Source organism: Telopea speciosissima, chromosome 5 (genome assembly GCF_018873765.1).
Source record: "Telopea speciosissima isolate NSW1024214 ecotype Mountain lineage chromosome 5, Tspe_v1, whole genome shotgun sequence".
Taxonomy (NCBI): domain Eukaryota; kingdom Viridiplantae; phylum Streptophyta; class Magnoliopsida; order Proteales; family Proteaceae; genus Telopea; species Telopea speciosissima.
This window is the reverse complement of record NC_057920.1, coordinates 18,539,467-18,556,973: the sequence shown is the minus strand read 5'-3', so window position 1 is coordinate 18,556,973 and position 17,507 is coordinate 18,539,467. Positions and strand designations below refer to the sequence as shown.

General features: G+C 38.9%; 1 protein-coding gene and 1 pseudogene across 1 annotated transcript; one reads left to right on the top strand and one right to left on the bottom strand.

Annotated features, from left to right (window-relative positions):
• The window catches only part of LOC122660786, a 19,688-nt pseudogene extending 6,748 nt beyond the window's left edge, over positions 1-12,940 (top strand).
• LOC122660785 (protein DETOXIFICATION 33-like) lies at positions 12,193-17,507 on the bottom strand. The gene is made up of 9 exons (XM_043856018.1): positions 17,239-17,507; positions 14,270-14,811; positions 13,826-13,912; positions 13,680-13,736; positions 13,329-13,567; positions 13,119-13,237; positions 12,918-13,004; positions 12,407-12,463; positions 12,193-12,300 (listed from the first exon to the last, which is right to left on the bottom strand). Exons 1-9 carry the CDS (start codon positions 17,269-17,271, stop codon positions 12,259-12,261), a joined length of 1,263 nt encoding a protein of 420 aa, XP_043711953.1. The 5' UTR covers positions 17,272-17,507; the 3' UTR covers positions 12,193-12,258.

The following is a 17,507-nucleotide window of genomic DNA, read 5'->3' as shown; positions in this document are numbered from 1 at the left end:
CAATCAAATCACTTTTTTTTTTTCTGTTTCTTTTATGTTTATGTTATAAATAGAAATTGGTTTGTTTCTGTTCATGAATTCTATTATGTGTATTATGAATTCTATTCTTGTTTATTTATATTTCTCAAAAACAAACATGTTCTATTTCTATTAGTTTCTGTTTATTTCTGATTATTAGTAACAGAAATTATTAGCATCAAAAACTTGTTATTAGCAACAGAAACAAAACCTTTAGCGACGAAAATTAATGTATGACAGAATTGTTACATAACCACTTCCACTGTCATTCTGTCTTCATTTTAAACTCGATTATAATTTCGTCTTCTCTTATGTTTGTTATTTTAGGAGAACCTTAAGATAAAAAAAAAAAATTTATTGATGAACTTAGTTGTATTAGTTTTGGAAAAATAAATTAATAAATTATTGATATCATATGTGACTAGATGTTGGGATTTTGCTTCACCAGATGGATGTGAAGATGGCATTCTTAAATGGTGATTTAGAGGAAGAAGTCTACATGAACCAACCAGAAGGGTTTAGGATTCAAGAAAAGGAAAGTCTACTATGCAAATTAAAGAAATCAATCTATGGACTTAAACAAGCTTCCAGACAATGGTATTTAAAGTTCAACCGCATCATCGTGTCTTTCGGATTTGTAGAAAACACTTTTGACAAGTGTATATATCTGAAAGTCAGTGAGAGCAAGTTTATATTTTTGGTCCTGTGTGTATATGATATCTTGCTTGCCAGCAATGATCTTGGTTTGTTAAAGGATACAAAAACATTTCTCTCTAAGAATTTTGAAATGAAGGATATGGGTTTGACATCTTACGTTATCAGCATAGAGATATTTTGATATCGATCTCCCCGACTACTTGGGCTATCATAAAGAACCTATATTGATAAAGTTCTTGAGAGATATGGTATGAAAACCTGCAGAGCCAGTGTTGCTCCCGTGATTAAGGGTGATAAGTTTAGTTTGAACCAGTGCCCGCAGAATGATCTGGAGCGAGAACGGATGAAAGACATTCCCTATTCTTCAACTGTGGGAAGTCTTATGTATGCCATGACTTGTACTCGTCCAAATATTAGTTATGCAGTTGGGATGTTAGGCAGATACGTCAGTAATCCTGGTATGGATCACTGGGTGGCTGCTAAGAAGGTGATGCGTTATTTACAAGGAACGAAAGATTACATGCTTACTTACAGAGCAACTGATCAGTTGGAAGTGATTGGTTATTCGGACTCTGATTTTGCCGGTTGCCTCGATAGTAGGAAGTCTACGTCTGGTTATGTCTTTCTATTAGCTGGTGGGGCAATTTCTTAGAAGTCCAAGAAACAGACTTGTGTCTCCACTTCCACCATGGAAGCGGAATTCGTGGCATGCTTTGAGGCCACATCAATGGCGATTTGATTGCGAAATTATATCTCAGGGCTTCGGGTTGTCGACTCCATCATAAAGCCGCTAAGACTTTACTGTAACAACGTCGTCGTTGTGTACTATTCCAAGAATGACAAGCATTCTAGCAGAGCTAAGCATATTGGAGTGAAGTACAACTTTGTGAAGGAAGCTATTCAGGAACAAATGTATCTGTATTTCATATAAAAACAAGTCTAATGATTGCATATCCGTTGACCAAGGCATTGGCGCCTAAGCTCTTTGTAGATCTTGTATCTGATATGGGTCTTACTAGAGTTTGATGTATTGGTCACATTTTGTTATAGACACCTTCTATCATTTAATATGATCATATTTATGGATCTTCCTGAACATTTCTCATCTCTATCTTTGTGTATACATTTATTGCGATATGAGTGAGATATTATAGTTTTTTTCTTTTGAACCATTTATTATTTGTTTTTCTACTTAAGGACCTGCTTGAATGGATTTATTGGTGTTGTGATTATGGAAGGGAATATGTCGATATAAATGACATATAACCGCCATGATTCGCATTGATAAGACTATTCATTCAAGGTATTATGTTGTAGAAGCTTTGTATGGGATATTATGATGGGATCCAAGTATTATTGTTATGAATTGGGAGATTATAAGTTTGGTCATATGGTCCAAGTGGGAGATTGTAGGAAATTTTTGATTGGTCAATTGATCAACTCCATCCCCATTCAATGGTTTCCGTTAAGGGCTCCATTAAACTTGATCCATTATGTTCCATTACTAGGCTTCATTATGGGAGTATTAATCCTCTAGTCTAACTGTCAAGTCTTTATGGGAGATTGATAAATTATGACTATTTAAGGAGGAGAAGGTCCCTCTCCTCATCTACGCACAAGCAACTCTTTACCCATTAAAAGAATTGCATATAGAAGGATTGAGGGAAGAAGTCTTTCTCTTTTTATTTTGATATTCTTCTCATCAAAACGCTGCAATGGCTTCATCAAGTTCCACCGCAACTAATGACTCGACGGTAGACGGTATGTCATTGTATTTTATAGTATTGTAGTGATTCATTGTATAGGGCAAAGATTCAATCGAGAATTATAATATTACTTATTCTCCAACAGAGATAAACTCTGTGAATGGGTTTAAGGCACTAACTGAAACTGACTTGGAATTTCTACTAGGCTTGGCCCTCTTCTCAGATGGTGCAGCAGCTTTGATAATTGGTACAGAGCCTAACATATCAGTGGGTGAGCGCCCACTGTATCAACTTGTCACGGCTGATTCAAAGATTCTTCTAGACTTTGAAGAGATGGTTGCAGCTCATTTGCGTCAAACTGGTCTGTCAATCCATTTAGCTAAGGATTTGGCTCCAACTATCTCTAATAATATTGAGAAATGCTTAGTGGAAGGATTTGGTAAGATTGGTGTTACTGATTGGAACTCTATTTTTTGGGTGGTTTACCCTGGTGGTCCAACAATTTTAGATATGATTCAAGCAACTCTTGGATTGAAGAAGGAGAAATTGGAAGCATCAAGGAAAGTGATGATTGAGTATGGTAACATGTCAAGCCCTACATTATTGTTCATTATGGATGAGATGAGGAAGAAATCACTGGAGGAAGGGAAAGCCACAACTAGTGAAGGGTTTGATTGGGGTGTACTGTTAGGGTTTGGACTAGGTTTGACTGTGGAGATGATTGTCTTACGTAGTATTCCTATAAATGTTTCAGCATCAGCTCATTGATAAGTTAATGAGTTCTGCTGTACATATGATATGATTGTCTGATGTAGTATTCCTAATAAAGGCTCATGAAGGCCTTCTTTCATCATAAGGTATTTGTATGTTGTACTTTTGCTTTTGGTCTTTTCAATAAAATATAACCTTGAATTTACTAAAATTATTATTTTTTGGGTAAACAAAGTGTTATTGATAAGAACATGTATTACATATGAATTTCTAATTGCAAGTTTCAAGAAACCATGGAGTGGAAATGAGCCAACGAGTCCTACACGTCAATGATCGGGTCCAACTGACAAGGGAGTCAGCACCGAAAACCCACTTTTTGGTCAGAAGAGAGGGGCAAAAGTGGGTTTTCTCTTCTTTTGGGAGTTGCCACCTAGATGAAGGTCTATAAATGTTTTTTCTTATCAAAGGAGAGAAATGAATTTCCAAATGGATAGGTTACTAGTCTACCAGAGGCTAGGGTAAGTGTCAAGTTACGGGCTGGGGATGTGTTAGCTAGGTACCTAGTCCGCTCAAATGAAAGCCGGTCTTCCCAAACCATGTGTGTTCCTACAACCTTGATATAATTCATTTTTATGTCATATAAACACATTTTATTCCATTTAAAATATTTAATAGACTTTTAAAATTATTTTGGGGTGATATTGACTATAGTGGGGTCTTGTGGAAAATCTGGTAGCATAATAGCATATCGAGGCAAAAGGAGTGGAAAATCCGTTAGTGTAACAATATGTCGGGGTAAAAGAGGGTATTTCTGAAAAAGACCAAAATAATCCAAATGTATACTAATGTATGGAATAACCAGGCTATAAAAAGAAACCAAAAATGACTAAAATGTACTGATCGGTGACATTATTGGATAGTGCAATGCTACCACCTCAATCGGTCAAATTAGATCTTTAGTCCATAAAATACAACACACCCAAAGTGAATAGAAAAGTAATGATCGATGACATCATGGGATAACACAATATCATCGCCTCAGTTAGTCAAATCAGATCTTTAGTCCATAAAAACACAACACACCCAAATTGTACAGAAAACTAATGGTGGACGATATCATTAGATAGCACATTGTCAGTGCCTCAGTTGGTCAGAATGTCAGATTATATCGTTAGTCCATAAAAACGCAACACACCCACACACGCTGTATAGAAAAATAGTCATTCTCAATATTGTCAACTTCCAAGAACACTCAATAAAGTAAATTTCTTCCGAATTTGAGGACTACAAATACAAACACAAATTTGTGGAAAAAGATTTCCTTAAGTGAAGATTTCCCATGCCGCAACTATACCACATGATCACCTTTTTATATGTGTTTTTTAATTGGTTTTTTTTACTTTACTATGACCCTATGGGATTAAATCATGTGGATAATATATTTTTCACTTCGTCATTGATGTGACATGAGAGATTCTTCCATACTGGTGGCATGGGTTATCCCCTCCCATTTTTTAAATAAATGAAAAAAAAACCCAAAAATATCAACCATCCAAAAAAAATTGACCATGAACCTTCTGATAGTGTTTTTGGATAAACAAAAGATAGGTGTTGAAATGTATAGCAAACTAATTGTGAGACAAAGTCTTATCTTTCTATCTTTGTAGATGCATGGATTGTAATGCTACTTCAATTTAGCAGAGCTTTGTATGACTACGACTTATAAATTAATGTATACGTGTTGCGCAACCAAAAACTTTCAATGAGTTAATAAAGATGATAGATGTAGTGATCCTCTCTCCCATGTCCGCCAATTCTGGGGTGGTGCCGCCACCCCCCTGGGTCTCCCCATCCCCTCACTCCCTTTCCACCTCCCCTCTTCCCGAGGGATTGCCTTGGTCCTTCCTTTTCTCCTACTCAATCCCAGCTATGGGTGAGATGAGTTCTAAGAATGTTGGTGTGCTATCATCTACTTCTGAAGAGAGAATGGACCAATCAGTACCTCCACTCAATGTTCCTCTCGTTACTGGAACCTCTACTTGTGTCTGGTCTTCCTTGTTTGAGGCCCCTCCATTGTCTCTTGTAAGACTACCCCTGCACTTCTCTCAACCTGCTTTGGTTGATGGAATCCCAGTGACTACTATGACCTTCCCAATCACGATTTTTTTCAAACATTTCTCCTTGAAATACAAAATTCTATCAATACTCGGTAAAAAAAAATAAAAAATAAAAAAAAAAGAAAAAAGAAAAATGTATCTAAATGGATAAAAAAAATAGTGGGTTCCATCGTTTCTATGGTTACTTCTTAAACCGTGAGGTCCCCTCTATATGCCGGAGCCCTTCCCTCATTTAATGAATATTATTGATGCCCTGCTAATGTTGTTTCGGAGGAGCTGCACCTTTGGAGCAACACTTGTGTTGGCTATTTTGTTGGACGAAGACCATCGTTTGATTACATCAAGTCTTCGCTGCCCAGATTGTGGAACATTTCCAATCATGTCAACATCAAGATGGTAGATAGTGGCATCCTAGTATTTCAATTCAGCAATGATGTAGACAAACTTAAGGTTTTAGAGGAGGGACCTTGGACTTTGTCTAACAGGCCACTGATTGTTAGACCATGGGATCCCTCTCTCCCACTCAAGCACATGGAACTTACCTGGGTCCTAGTTTGCATCAGGCTCCCAGCACTTCCTTTCCATCTCTAGACTACCTCGGTGCTGAGCTTGATTGGAAGTGCTATTGGTATACCACGTTACTCCGACAGGTATACTTTGTCCAAGGAGCGGCTCTCCTTCGCTCGCATTTGCAGCGAGATTAATGATGAGCACATTTATGTGTGAAATTATTTCATTTAATTCTACATTTTTATCTGCTTAGAATGGAGTTACCTTGGGTATGTTCTGTTATTTTCAGGTTTAGGTCATTGTATGCGATTTCATGTTATTCTGGACTATCGGGCAACGTATCTTCAGATTTACACATAAAATGATCCAGTTTCTTTTCATGGTTGGGAAGAGGGCTGAATTTTGAACAAGATGGACGTATTGCATTAAAAGTACGCATCAGTTTTAAAGCTCATATATGTGATTATTTTTTTTGGGCCAAAAAAAAATAATGGGCCAGAAAATGAGTTGAAATGCAAGCCCGAGCCCAAAACCAAGGAACGATTTGATGCAATCTAGGCACTAGTCTATCCATGGATCAGCTCACATGTGATCAAGGGCAAGATAGGAAGAAGTTTCATTGAAAACCCAAAGGCATAATCGTAATTTCAAAAAATTGAGAAATTTTCAAAAGATATCTGATATTGGGCTCTTATCGTCCAGAATATTAATTGAAATAACTTTAATTCTCGAATTGGATCCACCCGGGACTAGGATGGAAAAATATTTTCAAAAAAAGAATCTTGATCAAATTTATAGTTTAGATTAAATTCTCTCTCCTCCCTAATATCTTTCTCTCATCTACTCCGATTCTCTCTCTCCTACTTCAATTCTCTCTCTCTCTCTCTCTCTCTCTCTCTCTCCCTCTCCCTCTCCCTCTCAAATCCCTCAGGGGCATGGAGATGGGTTGTGTCGGCGACAGGAATGGTGGGGGCGAAGTTGCAGGAAAGGGGTTGCAAGAGAAAGAAGGGTATTTTGGGGATAAAAAAATACTACTTACCCACGTCATGACTTAACAGATAGACGCTAATGGTATGGGTGTGATTGTAATTGTTTATACGTTGTAGGGGAGGTAAGGGTGTCAAACGGTGCGGTTCTGGTTATTTGGTTCGGTTGCGGTGCGGTTTACATTTTGATAAGGTGAAATAAAAATCAAACCGGATAGGAATTAGTCAAAATCAGAATCGTTTTGCATACGATTCGATTTTTCCGGTTTTTATTCGATTTTCGTTATCCGATTCACAACTTGTTTACATGCGGTTTGTGTAGTGTCGCTTTCGGAATCAATAATGAAAACAACCCTGATTTTTAAGGCCTTCATATTCCCGTGTTTCCCCATTCTCTCCTCCCTCATTCATCGTATTTCCTATGCCTATGTGATAAAAATAAAAAACTTCCCTTCTTCACCTGTCATTTTCCTTTCCTATTATTTGTTTTTCCTTTTTTTTTTCTTCTACACTCTCACATGATGAATAAACTATTTCTTCTATTAAAAAGTAAGATTTTGTTAATCCGTTTTAACATCATCCATAATTTTCAATTCATACTTGAACAAATTTAGTATATATTTAACCCATGGCATTTTACTTATTTTATGTTTCATGTTGGTGCAATAATTATATTTATTAAATTAATTATATATTATTAATTATTCTAATTGATGCATGGGTTAGTATTAGAGTAAGAGGTATCGGAATCTATTCGCTTGTTCCGGTTTCTTATTTAGTTTAGAACCTCGGTTTTGCGATGAAAATCAAAACCGAACCGGGAAGAGAACCTATAAAGTCAAAACCGGATCATTTTTCTACGGTGCGGTTCGATTTGATTGTAAACGGTCGATTCCGGTTCCGATATTCGGTTTTGGTTCCATTTTGACATCCTTAAGGGGAGGGAGCATAATAATCAAAAATAGAAAGGAGGAATTTATAATTGGGACAAAGTACAAGGGAGGGGATGTAATTTTCTCTATTTTATTCTATTTTTGGTGATTGCATCATGGTTTTATTAACTCTTTCACTATATTTTAAGTTAATCATATATGTGAGTAGGCAGCAATGATAATTAACTTTATTGAACATTTACTTATTAAACAATGCTAAGAGGGCCTCTAAGACTGCATAAGGAAATAGACATATATTTTGATTCTCTATTCTTTGAACAACATTCACTTTACATAAAATTAAGAGTAAATTACTCCCCCTCCCCTCGATTATGCCCGAATGACAAACCCCTCTCCTGGGTTTTGAGTAATGACTCTCCCCTCCCCTGCATTCCCAAGATTCTAACAACCGTATTCATTCCGTTAAAAAGGACTGTTAAGTGATGACATCATCCAAAATATTTTCATTTAAATCCCAAAATGCCCTTATTATTCTGATATACTAATAATACCCCTTAATAAAAATAGGATTAATTCCAAATACCCCCCTAAAAATGGCCAAACGTACAGCTGCCCCACTGAATTTTCATTAATGCAATGTGTACCTTTGCTTTTCAAACTAAGTACCACTATAATCCCTGCCATTAGATAGAGACTTTATAACATAACGGATCTCAGTTTTTAAACTTTGATGGACCATTCTGCCCCTGGATAAGATAAAATGTTTGGGGAAGATGAGTTCTTGAATCAGAAATGTGTTATGCTAATAATCCATACCACTGTTTTGCTTCCCGTATACATTTGCTTCCTCTTCCTCCGTTCAAAGTTCCAGTCTCTCTTTGTCCCTATAAATACCCAACACAGCAGCAAACACCAACAAAATAATTTCTGTCATCCCGAGATTCCACTTTTCTCTCCTCTCTCCTCCAATACCCTACCAAAAATCTCAGATCTCAAGGGGGTAAAAGTTAAACTGAAACAGGGAATAGCAACTCCTAAGATTGATTGAAGATTCATGGCGATGGCTAAGGAATTCTTGGGATCTTCTTTGTTGGAGAAATCATCTTTTGTTCCTGCTTCAAGACTTCTATTTAATCATAAGTTCAATCAGACCTTTCATTTTCTCCTGTTTTGGTTCCTTTCGAGAAGAGAAGATTTCATTCAAGGAAGGTTGTGTCTGTCCCTGTTGCAGCCATTAGTGAGGATTTGGTAAAGCTTGTCGCACCAGAGAAGCCAGCGCAAGTTTAAGGTGAGAGCTGTGGTTACTCTCAGGAGGAGAATCTGCTTGCCTGGGTGGAAAGACAGGGAAGAGGGATTCTTGTTCTTGCTGAGGTGGTAATATTTCTCGGTGGTTTTCCACTAAGTGAGAACATAGGGTTAGGCCAGGTGGGTCTTCAGGGGAGGGGAAGAAGAGAGGGAAGAGATGAAGTCAGAGATGATGGCTCGTTGAGAAGGCTTGAAGTGTCTGTACCAGATGAGATTGACAGGGATTTTGACGGAGAAGAGGACCATGGTGGTATTGCAAGAGAATGGGACTGTTCCTGCACTAACTCAGCCAGGATTGGAGAAGTGGAAGACTGAGAGAATCAAGAGAAGCTGCAAGAGCAAAGAAGCAGAAGAAAAAGAGGCCATTTTCGGAATAAGTTAAGAAGTCTTGAACCGAACTAAAAACTGAAAAGGATTCAGTGCTGTGAGTGGAAAGGGGTGGTGGGGGTCTTTATAGCTTGAGTTTTCCCTTTTAATTATCATTTTTTTTCAAGGAAAGAGCAGAGCAGCTCAGTCCTCAAGTCCTCAAGTCGCAGAATTTTTGCGATTATGCAGAAACAAAGGCGCCGAAGAAGAGCATAGAAGATGGGATAAGTAGTGAGAGAACACAGGGAAGAAGAGGAAGAAAAGGAAGATGGGAGAAGCAACGAGAGAACACAGGGAAGAAGAAAAGGAAGATTGGAAGAAATTGACGAACGAAGGAAAATGGGGGTTGAAGGATCCCTGCAATTCATCAGGGTTTTTTTTTTTTTTTTTTAAGTAAGGGCATTTTAGTCATTCCACCCTATCAAGGGCAGAATGGTCTCATCATATTCAAAAAATGCCAGAAGTTAGAACATAATGTTTTTGCCTAACGGCAGGGACTATAGTGGTACTTAGTTTGGAAAGGAAGGGGGTACGTTGCATTAGTGAAAGTTTTGGGGGGCAATTGTAGGTTTGGCCATTTTTAGGGGGCATTTGGAATTAACCCATAAAAATAGACAAAATCTCTTATTCTTCTTCATTTCGTTCGAACATTCCAGCGGAAGTCTCCCTTTCGTTCGAACACTCCGGCAGAACCAGCGAAGATATTCTTCATTTCGTTCGACCACTCCAGCGATATCAGTGATTACGAATCTTATTTCTTTCGTTCAAACACTCCGGCAGAACCAGAGAACTTCAAGAAGTTCAGTTCTCCTCTTTTTCCTCTCGTTGAACACTCCGACAGAACCAGAGAGCTTCTTCTTCGTTTCAGTCGAACACTCCGGCGCTATTCTTCTACCACCAAGTTGTTGAAGGTAAGGTGTTTCATCATCATATCCAGTCCATAAGATTAAGCAGTTCAAACGGCAGCCCTGGTGCAATCACCCAGTATAGGTGGGTTAAGTTTGAACCCGATTGGAATTGACCATGTGTAAGAGGATAAAGGTTTGAAAATTTCTCTGAAGAAAAAAAATACAGACAAATGGAAATTCAAGGGGAGGTTAACTATGGTAAGAACAACAATAGTTGCCAGTGAAATAAACAATTGAGGATGCTTTGCCACCATTAAAATTGAATTGTTCTCAGACAATAAACACAAAATTCATTTTTTAAAGAAGGTGAATTATTTTCTGCAATTATATCCATAAGTTCTAATCCCCAATTGAACTGTAAACTATTAATGGTAAACCATACGACCTTAAGAAAATTTAATTCATCAAAACTTCTTGTAACCTATCAGGGATACAGTCTGCACTTTCTTCAGATTGAAGAGATTTAGCACACTGAGCTTCCCTTGTCTTTCATTTCAGCAACAGTAGAGATGCAATTAAAATGTGTCCCACAGAAGATTGTGGAGACACTGTGCCCTGTGCCATATGCCATGTGCACACAGAAACGAGTGGCTGGCTAATGGCTAATGGGTATGAGCCAGAATGACGAATCGCTTTCTTAATACAGTTTTGTCTTATTTGAAAGAGAGAGAACGATGAGTTATTATTCATTAATCAGAGAAGCTGGATCATATCAATCTTCATTCTGAGTTTGTGAAAAGATTATGGATTTCCAATTAGGATAGCTCCAAAGAACAGAGGAATTGAACTACTGGAGTCATGAGCATCATAGTTATCGTTTGCTACTCTGTTTGGACAGAAATGATAAAATCTTCTTCCCCAAAAAACCCACATTAAACCCACTTGTGATCATTCATAGAATCAAAACTGTGTGTGGAGAAGTAAGAGGTTTTTGAAAAATCCATCACAAATGGGGCAAATAGATATGAGAGCAGTTCAGAACTTCAAACCAGATCTCCTAAAGTTGGATAGAGACCAATCAAAGATGCAAATAAAAAGTCAAAAATCTGATTTCAAGGAAATCCGCCAATTTGGCTCCCAACTAACTTCTCAAGTGTTTTTTTCTGAATCTTCAATAAACGACGAATCTAAGAGGTTATCTGAATCGGGTTTTGATCCATTTACTGTACTCAAACAATAGAAATGGTGGCCATGGCTTTAAATTCATTCTCCTATAAAAATGAAGAGTTTACTGTAAATTTCTTACCTCCAGTACATGCATGGAATGGAAACTCTAATCGTCTGGCATTAATTTGTTGATTTTCTAGGTCTGGGCTTCTAAAAGAAACGTTTTTGATAGTGATGGTGAGAAAGAGACGCACTCAAAAAGTCATAAACGTATCTTTTATCTGTCTTTGAGTAGGTGGATGTTGTGGAGTGCCATTTTCACCAATAAATTTCCACTTTCCACTCATCTTTTTTGGTCCAAGCCGTGAGAGAATAACCGAGATGGGAGTTGGTTGCAGGTCCAAGCGGAGATGGAAGATGCACGTCCAAGCAGTTGTAGAGAGAGATGAGTTGCAGGTTGTTGCGGCAATGTCTGTTTCAGCAGGTGGAAGATGCACTCTCCATCTTCACTTTCTCGTTTCCACAGGTGGGAGACGATAGAGCAAGGAGAGAGAGGAGTTAGAATAGGGTTTTTAGATAAACTGTAAAAGGGTAATATAGTCTTTTCTTATCACTTAACAGTCCTTTTTAACGGAATGGGTACGGTTGATAGAATCTTGGGAATGCAGGGGAGGGGAGAGTCATTATTCAAAACCCAAGGGAGGGGTTTATCATTAGAGCATAATCGAGGGGAGGGGGGAGTAATTTACTCTAAAATTAATCCAGACTGATTCAATACTCATCAACATTTCCTCACTTTCAATACTTGTTCAACAAATTAAAATTTTCATTTTCTTGTTATTGAACAGTATCGACGTATCGCGACCGTTCTCAGCTGAGGAATCATTCAAAATTTTCCAAAATGATCAAGATCAAAGCAATCTCCAAATTGGATGCTCAAAGAAACAATGACTCTTCATAATCAAAATCATTGATCAGGCCAAAAGTACTGTTCCATTCTTGTTTGACTTGGAATCCTACATTAATAACAAAGAGAAGAAGCTTATTAATTAAGTGTATATATAAAGGAGAAATGTCTAACCAATGTAACAAATTATTTTGAAAGATGAATTAAGTAACAACCTCAATGGGTTCTATTGATCCACCCCATTCTCTTATCCTAGATCCTGCAGCCTCAGCCTGTAACAGATAGGCAGATCAGAGAGATATTAAAACCAAAACTATGTCACAGAGAGAGAGAGAGAGAGAGATTAAAACCAAAACTCTATATATATATAATGAAGAAAGTTCTCCGGAGAAAATTTTTCTCCTCGAGCCGTGGCAGGAGCTGGAGGATTTAGCCCAGCAAAATAAGGGGTGTTTGGGTCATTTCACAGGCTAGTCCCTCTATGAAACGACCATAACACCCTATGTTTTTGCTGGACTGGATCTTCCAGCTCCCACCACGGCTGGAGGAGAGCCAGATCCTTAGACAGTGGTGCAATCACTATCCCACCCCCATGAAAGGCAGAAATTCTGTCCCCGTAATGCCAATGTTAACGTTCTCATTAGCCCCATGTATGCACAGGGGCCACGCTTCCACATAGAGAACATCGACAGTATATATATAAGAGAGAGAGAGAGAGAGAGGGACCTCTTTGTTCCAGTTTGTTCTAAAAGTGATAACTGTTAAGATCAAGGTTTGCAAGACAACTCCAATCATCATTCCAGACCATATTCCCTGCGATTTAAGAGGTGTTCTTCACTTTGTTAGGATCATCAATCAAATATCCATCATACACACACACACACACACACACACATTATTTGAGGGGCATGCAAGAAAATGTAATACCTCTACTCCCAAGTCCAATTTTGAACCTAGGAAGGCCCCTAGAGGAAGACCCACAACATAATAACATCCAACATTCACATAAGCTATCAACCACTGCCATCCTGCTCCTACAGCCACACCTGCAACCCAATCCATGACATTAATTTCCAAAAAATTGACTCAAAAATCAATCTTTAAAAAGGAATATTTAGTGTTGCTTAGCTTACAAACCTGTTAGAACAGGCTGAACACTGTTAAGCAACAGTGTGAAGGCTAAGATGAGAGCAAGGTGAGACACAGCTTTGGCAACCTCAGGACTATTTGTGAAGGGGAGAGCATATACATTCCTCAGAAGGAGGACAAGGGTGAAGAACACTAGACCTATCATTGCTGATGTTAGTACCACCACAATAATTGAGAATTTGGCTGCCCTTGGCCTTCTTGCTCCAAGTTCATTTGAGATCCTCACACTGCAAGAGAAGAAGAACAAAGCTAATGAAGTCATGAGTCTCTCTTGATATTTAATCTCATCTTTTGCAAGAACAAATGTTGGAATAAAGGGAATATTGCATTCTTAATTACCTGATTGCTGCATTGAAACCTATGAAGATCATAAGTGCCCACCCATTCAGGTTGGAACTGTCATGGATAAATGAATAGATCAGGACAATGGATTGATCAGACCCAAATCACAAACAAGGGATAAGATCCAAAAAATAGTACTGTACCAGATGGAAATGGAAGCCACTGCAATTTGTGCATCCTTCAAGTTTCCAGCCAACACCACAAGTAGCATGTAGTACCAGAATTCAAGGCTGCTTGGTCATGAGAAAAAGGGTTATTTGATCAATTCTTTTTTTCAAAAAACGAGAAAAACCCACTCTGATACCATGTAAATATCCAACCCAAAAGCTGCGAACTATTGGAGGGACCTGACTCTCCTCCAGCTGTGGCGGGAGCGGCAGGATCCGGCCTAGCCAAAACAGGGTGGGGTTTGGTCATTTCATAGGATGGGGGCCCGCCTGTGAAATGACCCAAACACCCTTGTTTTGGCTGGGCTGGATCCTCCAGCTCCAGCCACGGTTGCAGGAGAACTGAATTCATATATGAGGGGATGAGGGGACAGAAGGTCTCAAGGGTAACCGATGTGGGACTATTCTCCCAACACTTACCACAGCATAATGGCAGATGCGATGGATAGTCGAACGAAGGATGCCAAATCACGAAAAGCCCCCCAACTGAACCCGGTCCAAGCACCGGGACAATTGCCCATGACAATGTACAAAAATTGACCCAAGTCCACTACCAACCAAGATAAATTGAGTGCGGTTGCTGCACCCACCAACCCTAGCTTGAATTGCACAATTAAGAGCCAACATAAAAAGATATGGAAGACCAAGGCAAACCCAGATACCCAAGCCATGGCCATGACCTTGCTTTGAGCCTGCAAGAACTTCTGCATTGGAAAATTGATTGCATAAGCGAAGACCTGAGGGATCATGTAGAGCGAGAACTTTCCGGCGAGCTCCGCAATCTCGTGGTCCTGCCCAAAGAATCTCAAGATTGGGGAGGCAAAGAAGTAGATGGGCAAGAGGAAGAAAGCTGTTAAGGTGAGGATGACCCATGAACGTTGCATGTATACACCCAACATATGTATCTGCTTTGCACCGTATGCTTGCCCGCATAGTGTTTCAAGTGCACTTCCCATTCCCAACTGCAAAATTTAACAGAAAACTATTAAATCACAACCATCAAGAGCAGTAGTGTTACTGTGTTAGTGTGTAATGATCTTTAGCAAAATTTGGTTATGGGCTTTGGTGGGCCTTATGGACTCCCAATTACATGTTCTCTAAGCCGCTAGGGCAGGCTATGCTAGCAATCTCTCTATCTCTCTCTCTCTTATTCACATGAAATGACCTCGCTATCCTCCTATATAGGAACCATTCCGCCATCCCTTATAGATGCGTTCCTCTATGCCGTTTGGTCAGAGAACCCTCTCACATATTATTAGTATCAGTTTTATACAAAAAAAATTAAATCAAAACTAAATAATATGATTGCGTAATTAATTCTAATTCATTCAAATTTGCTAATTACATTTAACTTTATTTTGCAACCAAAAAAATAAATATTACATCTGAAAGCATAATTAATTAAATTTGATAAGAGTTCTAAGTGGGCTACAGTTCTAGGGGTGGATCAAGGTATCACCATTTAAACTACCCAGACCCGACCTGTTAGTAATCGGCCAGGTCTCGGCAAAGACCAATTATTTTTCGTCTTTCTTGGTGTTTGGTTGTAGCCCAACTGGCACTGGCAGCCAACCGTCTAAAACGTAATCAGCCCATTTATGGCTTCCTTATAGCCCATTTGTAGTCTGATATGGACCGGCAACTGACTGACCAAATATACATAGCTCCATACCAGGCCCATGAAGCCCAATTAGCAAAATGGTGCAGTTACGATGCGGCCATGCGGGGTATTATAGGTGGGAACCGATTGGGTCTGTCCAAAACAGACCTGCAGAGCAGTCCAGGACTGAGTCAAGGGTGTCAATCCGGTACCGAAATCGATACCTTACCGTATTACCATACCGTACTATATCGAATACAATTCGGTATGGTACCAGTATGAAAAAATGGTACCGTACTCAGTACGATATGGTATTGGTATGGAGGTTAAAACCGTCAGTACATATCGATACCGTGCCATTTTACCGAATATCAATACCATACTGAATTAAAAGCTATATATATATACAATTATATGTCTATATCTATAAGTATATATGTATTTCATATATATAATAATTTTTATATACAATATAACATATTAAATATAATATATTTCATATTATATGTAATAATTTTATTAATTTATATTAAAAATATAACATATTGAATACCATATATAGGTATAATACTGTACCGCATAAAAACCGTACCAAAATTGTACAGGGTCAGTACGGTATTGGTATAGGAAATTCACCATTTATCTGGTACGGCACGATAACGGTATGGGCTATTTGACTTCTGTACCGTACCGAATACCGGTACCATATCGGATTGACACCCTTAGGACTGGGGACCCATCAATCCCCAACTTGTCTGAACCTTTCAGTTGATGTGCTTTCCCCTGCGATTCCACTAGCCCCGTTATTCCACTAATGCAGGAAGCTGGTCCTGATGCAAGAAGGTCAACCATATGCTCACCAAATCTGAAAAAAACCCAAAGGTTATTTGTATTCCTTGGAAACCTCCACCCCCGTCACCATTCAATATTTCTTGGCCCACTATTGGCCAAACCACCTGAGCGCTGGGCCCAACCGAATGAACCATCGTACAAACAGGTATACAGCAATAGACCGCTCCTTAGTTAGACTACTGAAGAGGCATAATTTGACTTTTGTGAAAAGCCCAATTATGCGGCGAGCGAGACAATCAACACCCATGGTTAATACGGGAAAATTTTTGGTTCCTGCTGCCCCTAATTGTAGGTGCAAACTTGGAATAACCTCTTTCCCCTTTGGGATAACAAATACCCTTCTAGATTCCAAATCGCTGCCTACAATTGGGACAGTAGGAACATAGCTGCAACTCGAGCAGCAGCCAATTTTTGTTCGATCCCCGCTCCGATTAAAAGGGGTATTTTGGAAAATACAAAAACCTAAGGAGGTATTTTCCTGCTACCTGGTTTGTAGAAATTTTTTTTCTATAGTGACTGGAATAAAGTATCGAATAAAAAGATTAGGAAAAAGTTGGGTATGCTAGTGGTATACTGTATACTAGCACCGGATGGTGGAACGAGAGGAACAAAGACAGATAGATACATAAGGTGCTAGCAGACGGTATACTGCTAGCATACCCATCCCTTTCCCTAAAAGATTTTAGCATTTTCCCTTATATGATAACACCCGATTTAGAAGATTGGAAAATTTTCCGATCAATTCGCTAAAGGAAACCAGGCAACCAGTTTCCGATCCCTTCTTCCAAACTTTTCCTATCTTCCTGCAATGTCCATAATTTCTAATAGGGATTTCTATTACAAAACTTCCTAAGAAATAAGGATATGGCACTAATGCATGGAATAACGAGCAGAAGGAAATTAATGAGTAAAATGGGGGAGAGAAATTCATATATACCATAATGCCAAAGGCGAGGCCGGCGATGACCATATTCTCGGTGGAGACGGCATCGAGCTCGAGCGTGGTGAGGTGGCCGGCGAAAATCTGGGTGGCGCCTCCGAGAGAATACTGAGCGATGGTGGTGAAGATGGCAGGAGCGGCAAGGTACCACAGCTTCTTGTTCTCCTTCACCGATTCCTTTATTAATTGACTCAAACTGCTTATCTCATCTATGTCTGCTTCCTTCTGCTGCAGCAGCAACGGATTCTGCAACTCTCCTTCACCCA

What these genes read in the sequence shown, in the direction of transcription:
- LOC122660785 (XM_043856018.1), bottom strand. Translation starts at nt 17,271, where the DNA reads ATGGTCATCGCCGGCCTCGCCTTTGGCATTATG. An exon ending in GCCTCGCCTTTGGCATTATG is followed by an intron (nt 14,812 to 17,238) that starts GTATATATGAAT and finishes TAAATTTTGCAG; the next exon opens with TTGGGAATGGGAAGTGCACT. An exon ending in GGTTTCAATGCAGCAATCAG is followed by an intron (nt 13,568 to 13,679) that starts GTAATTAAGAAT and finishes CTTCTCTTGCAG; the next exon opens with TGTGAGGATCTCAAATGAAC.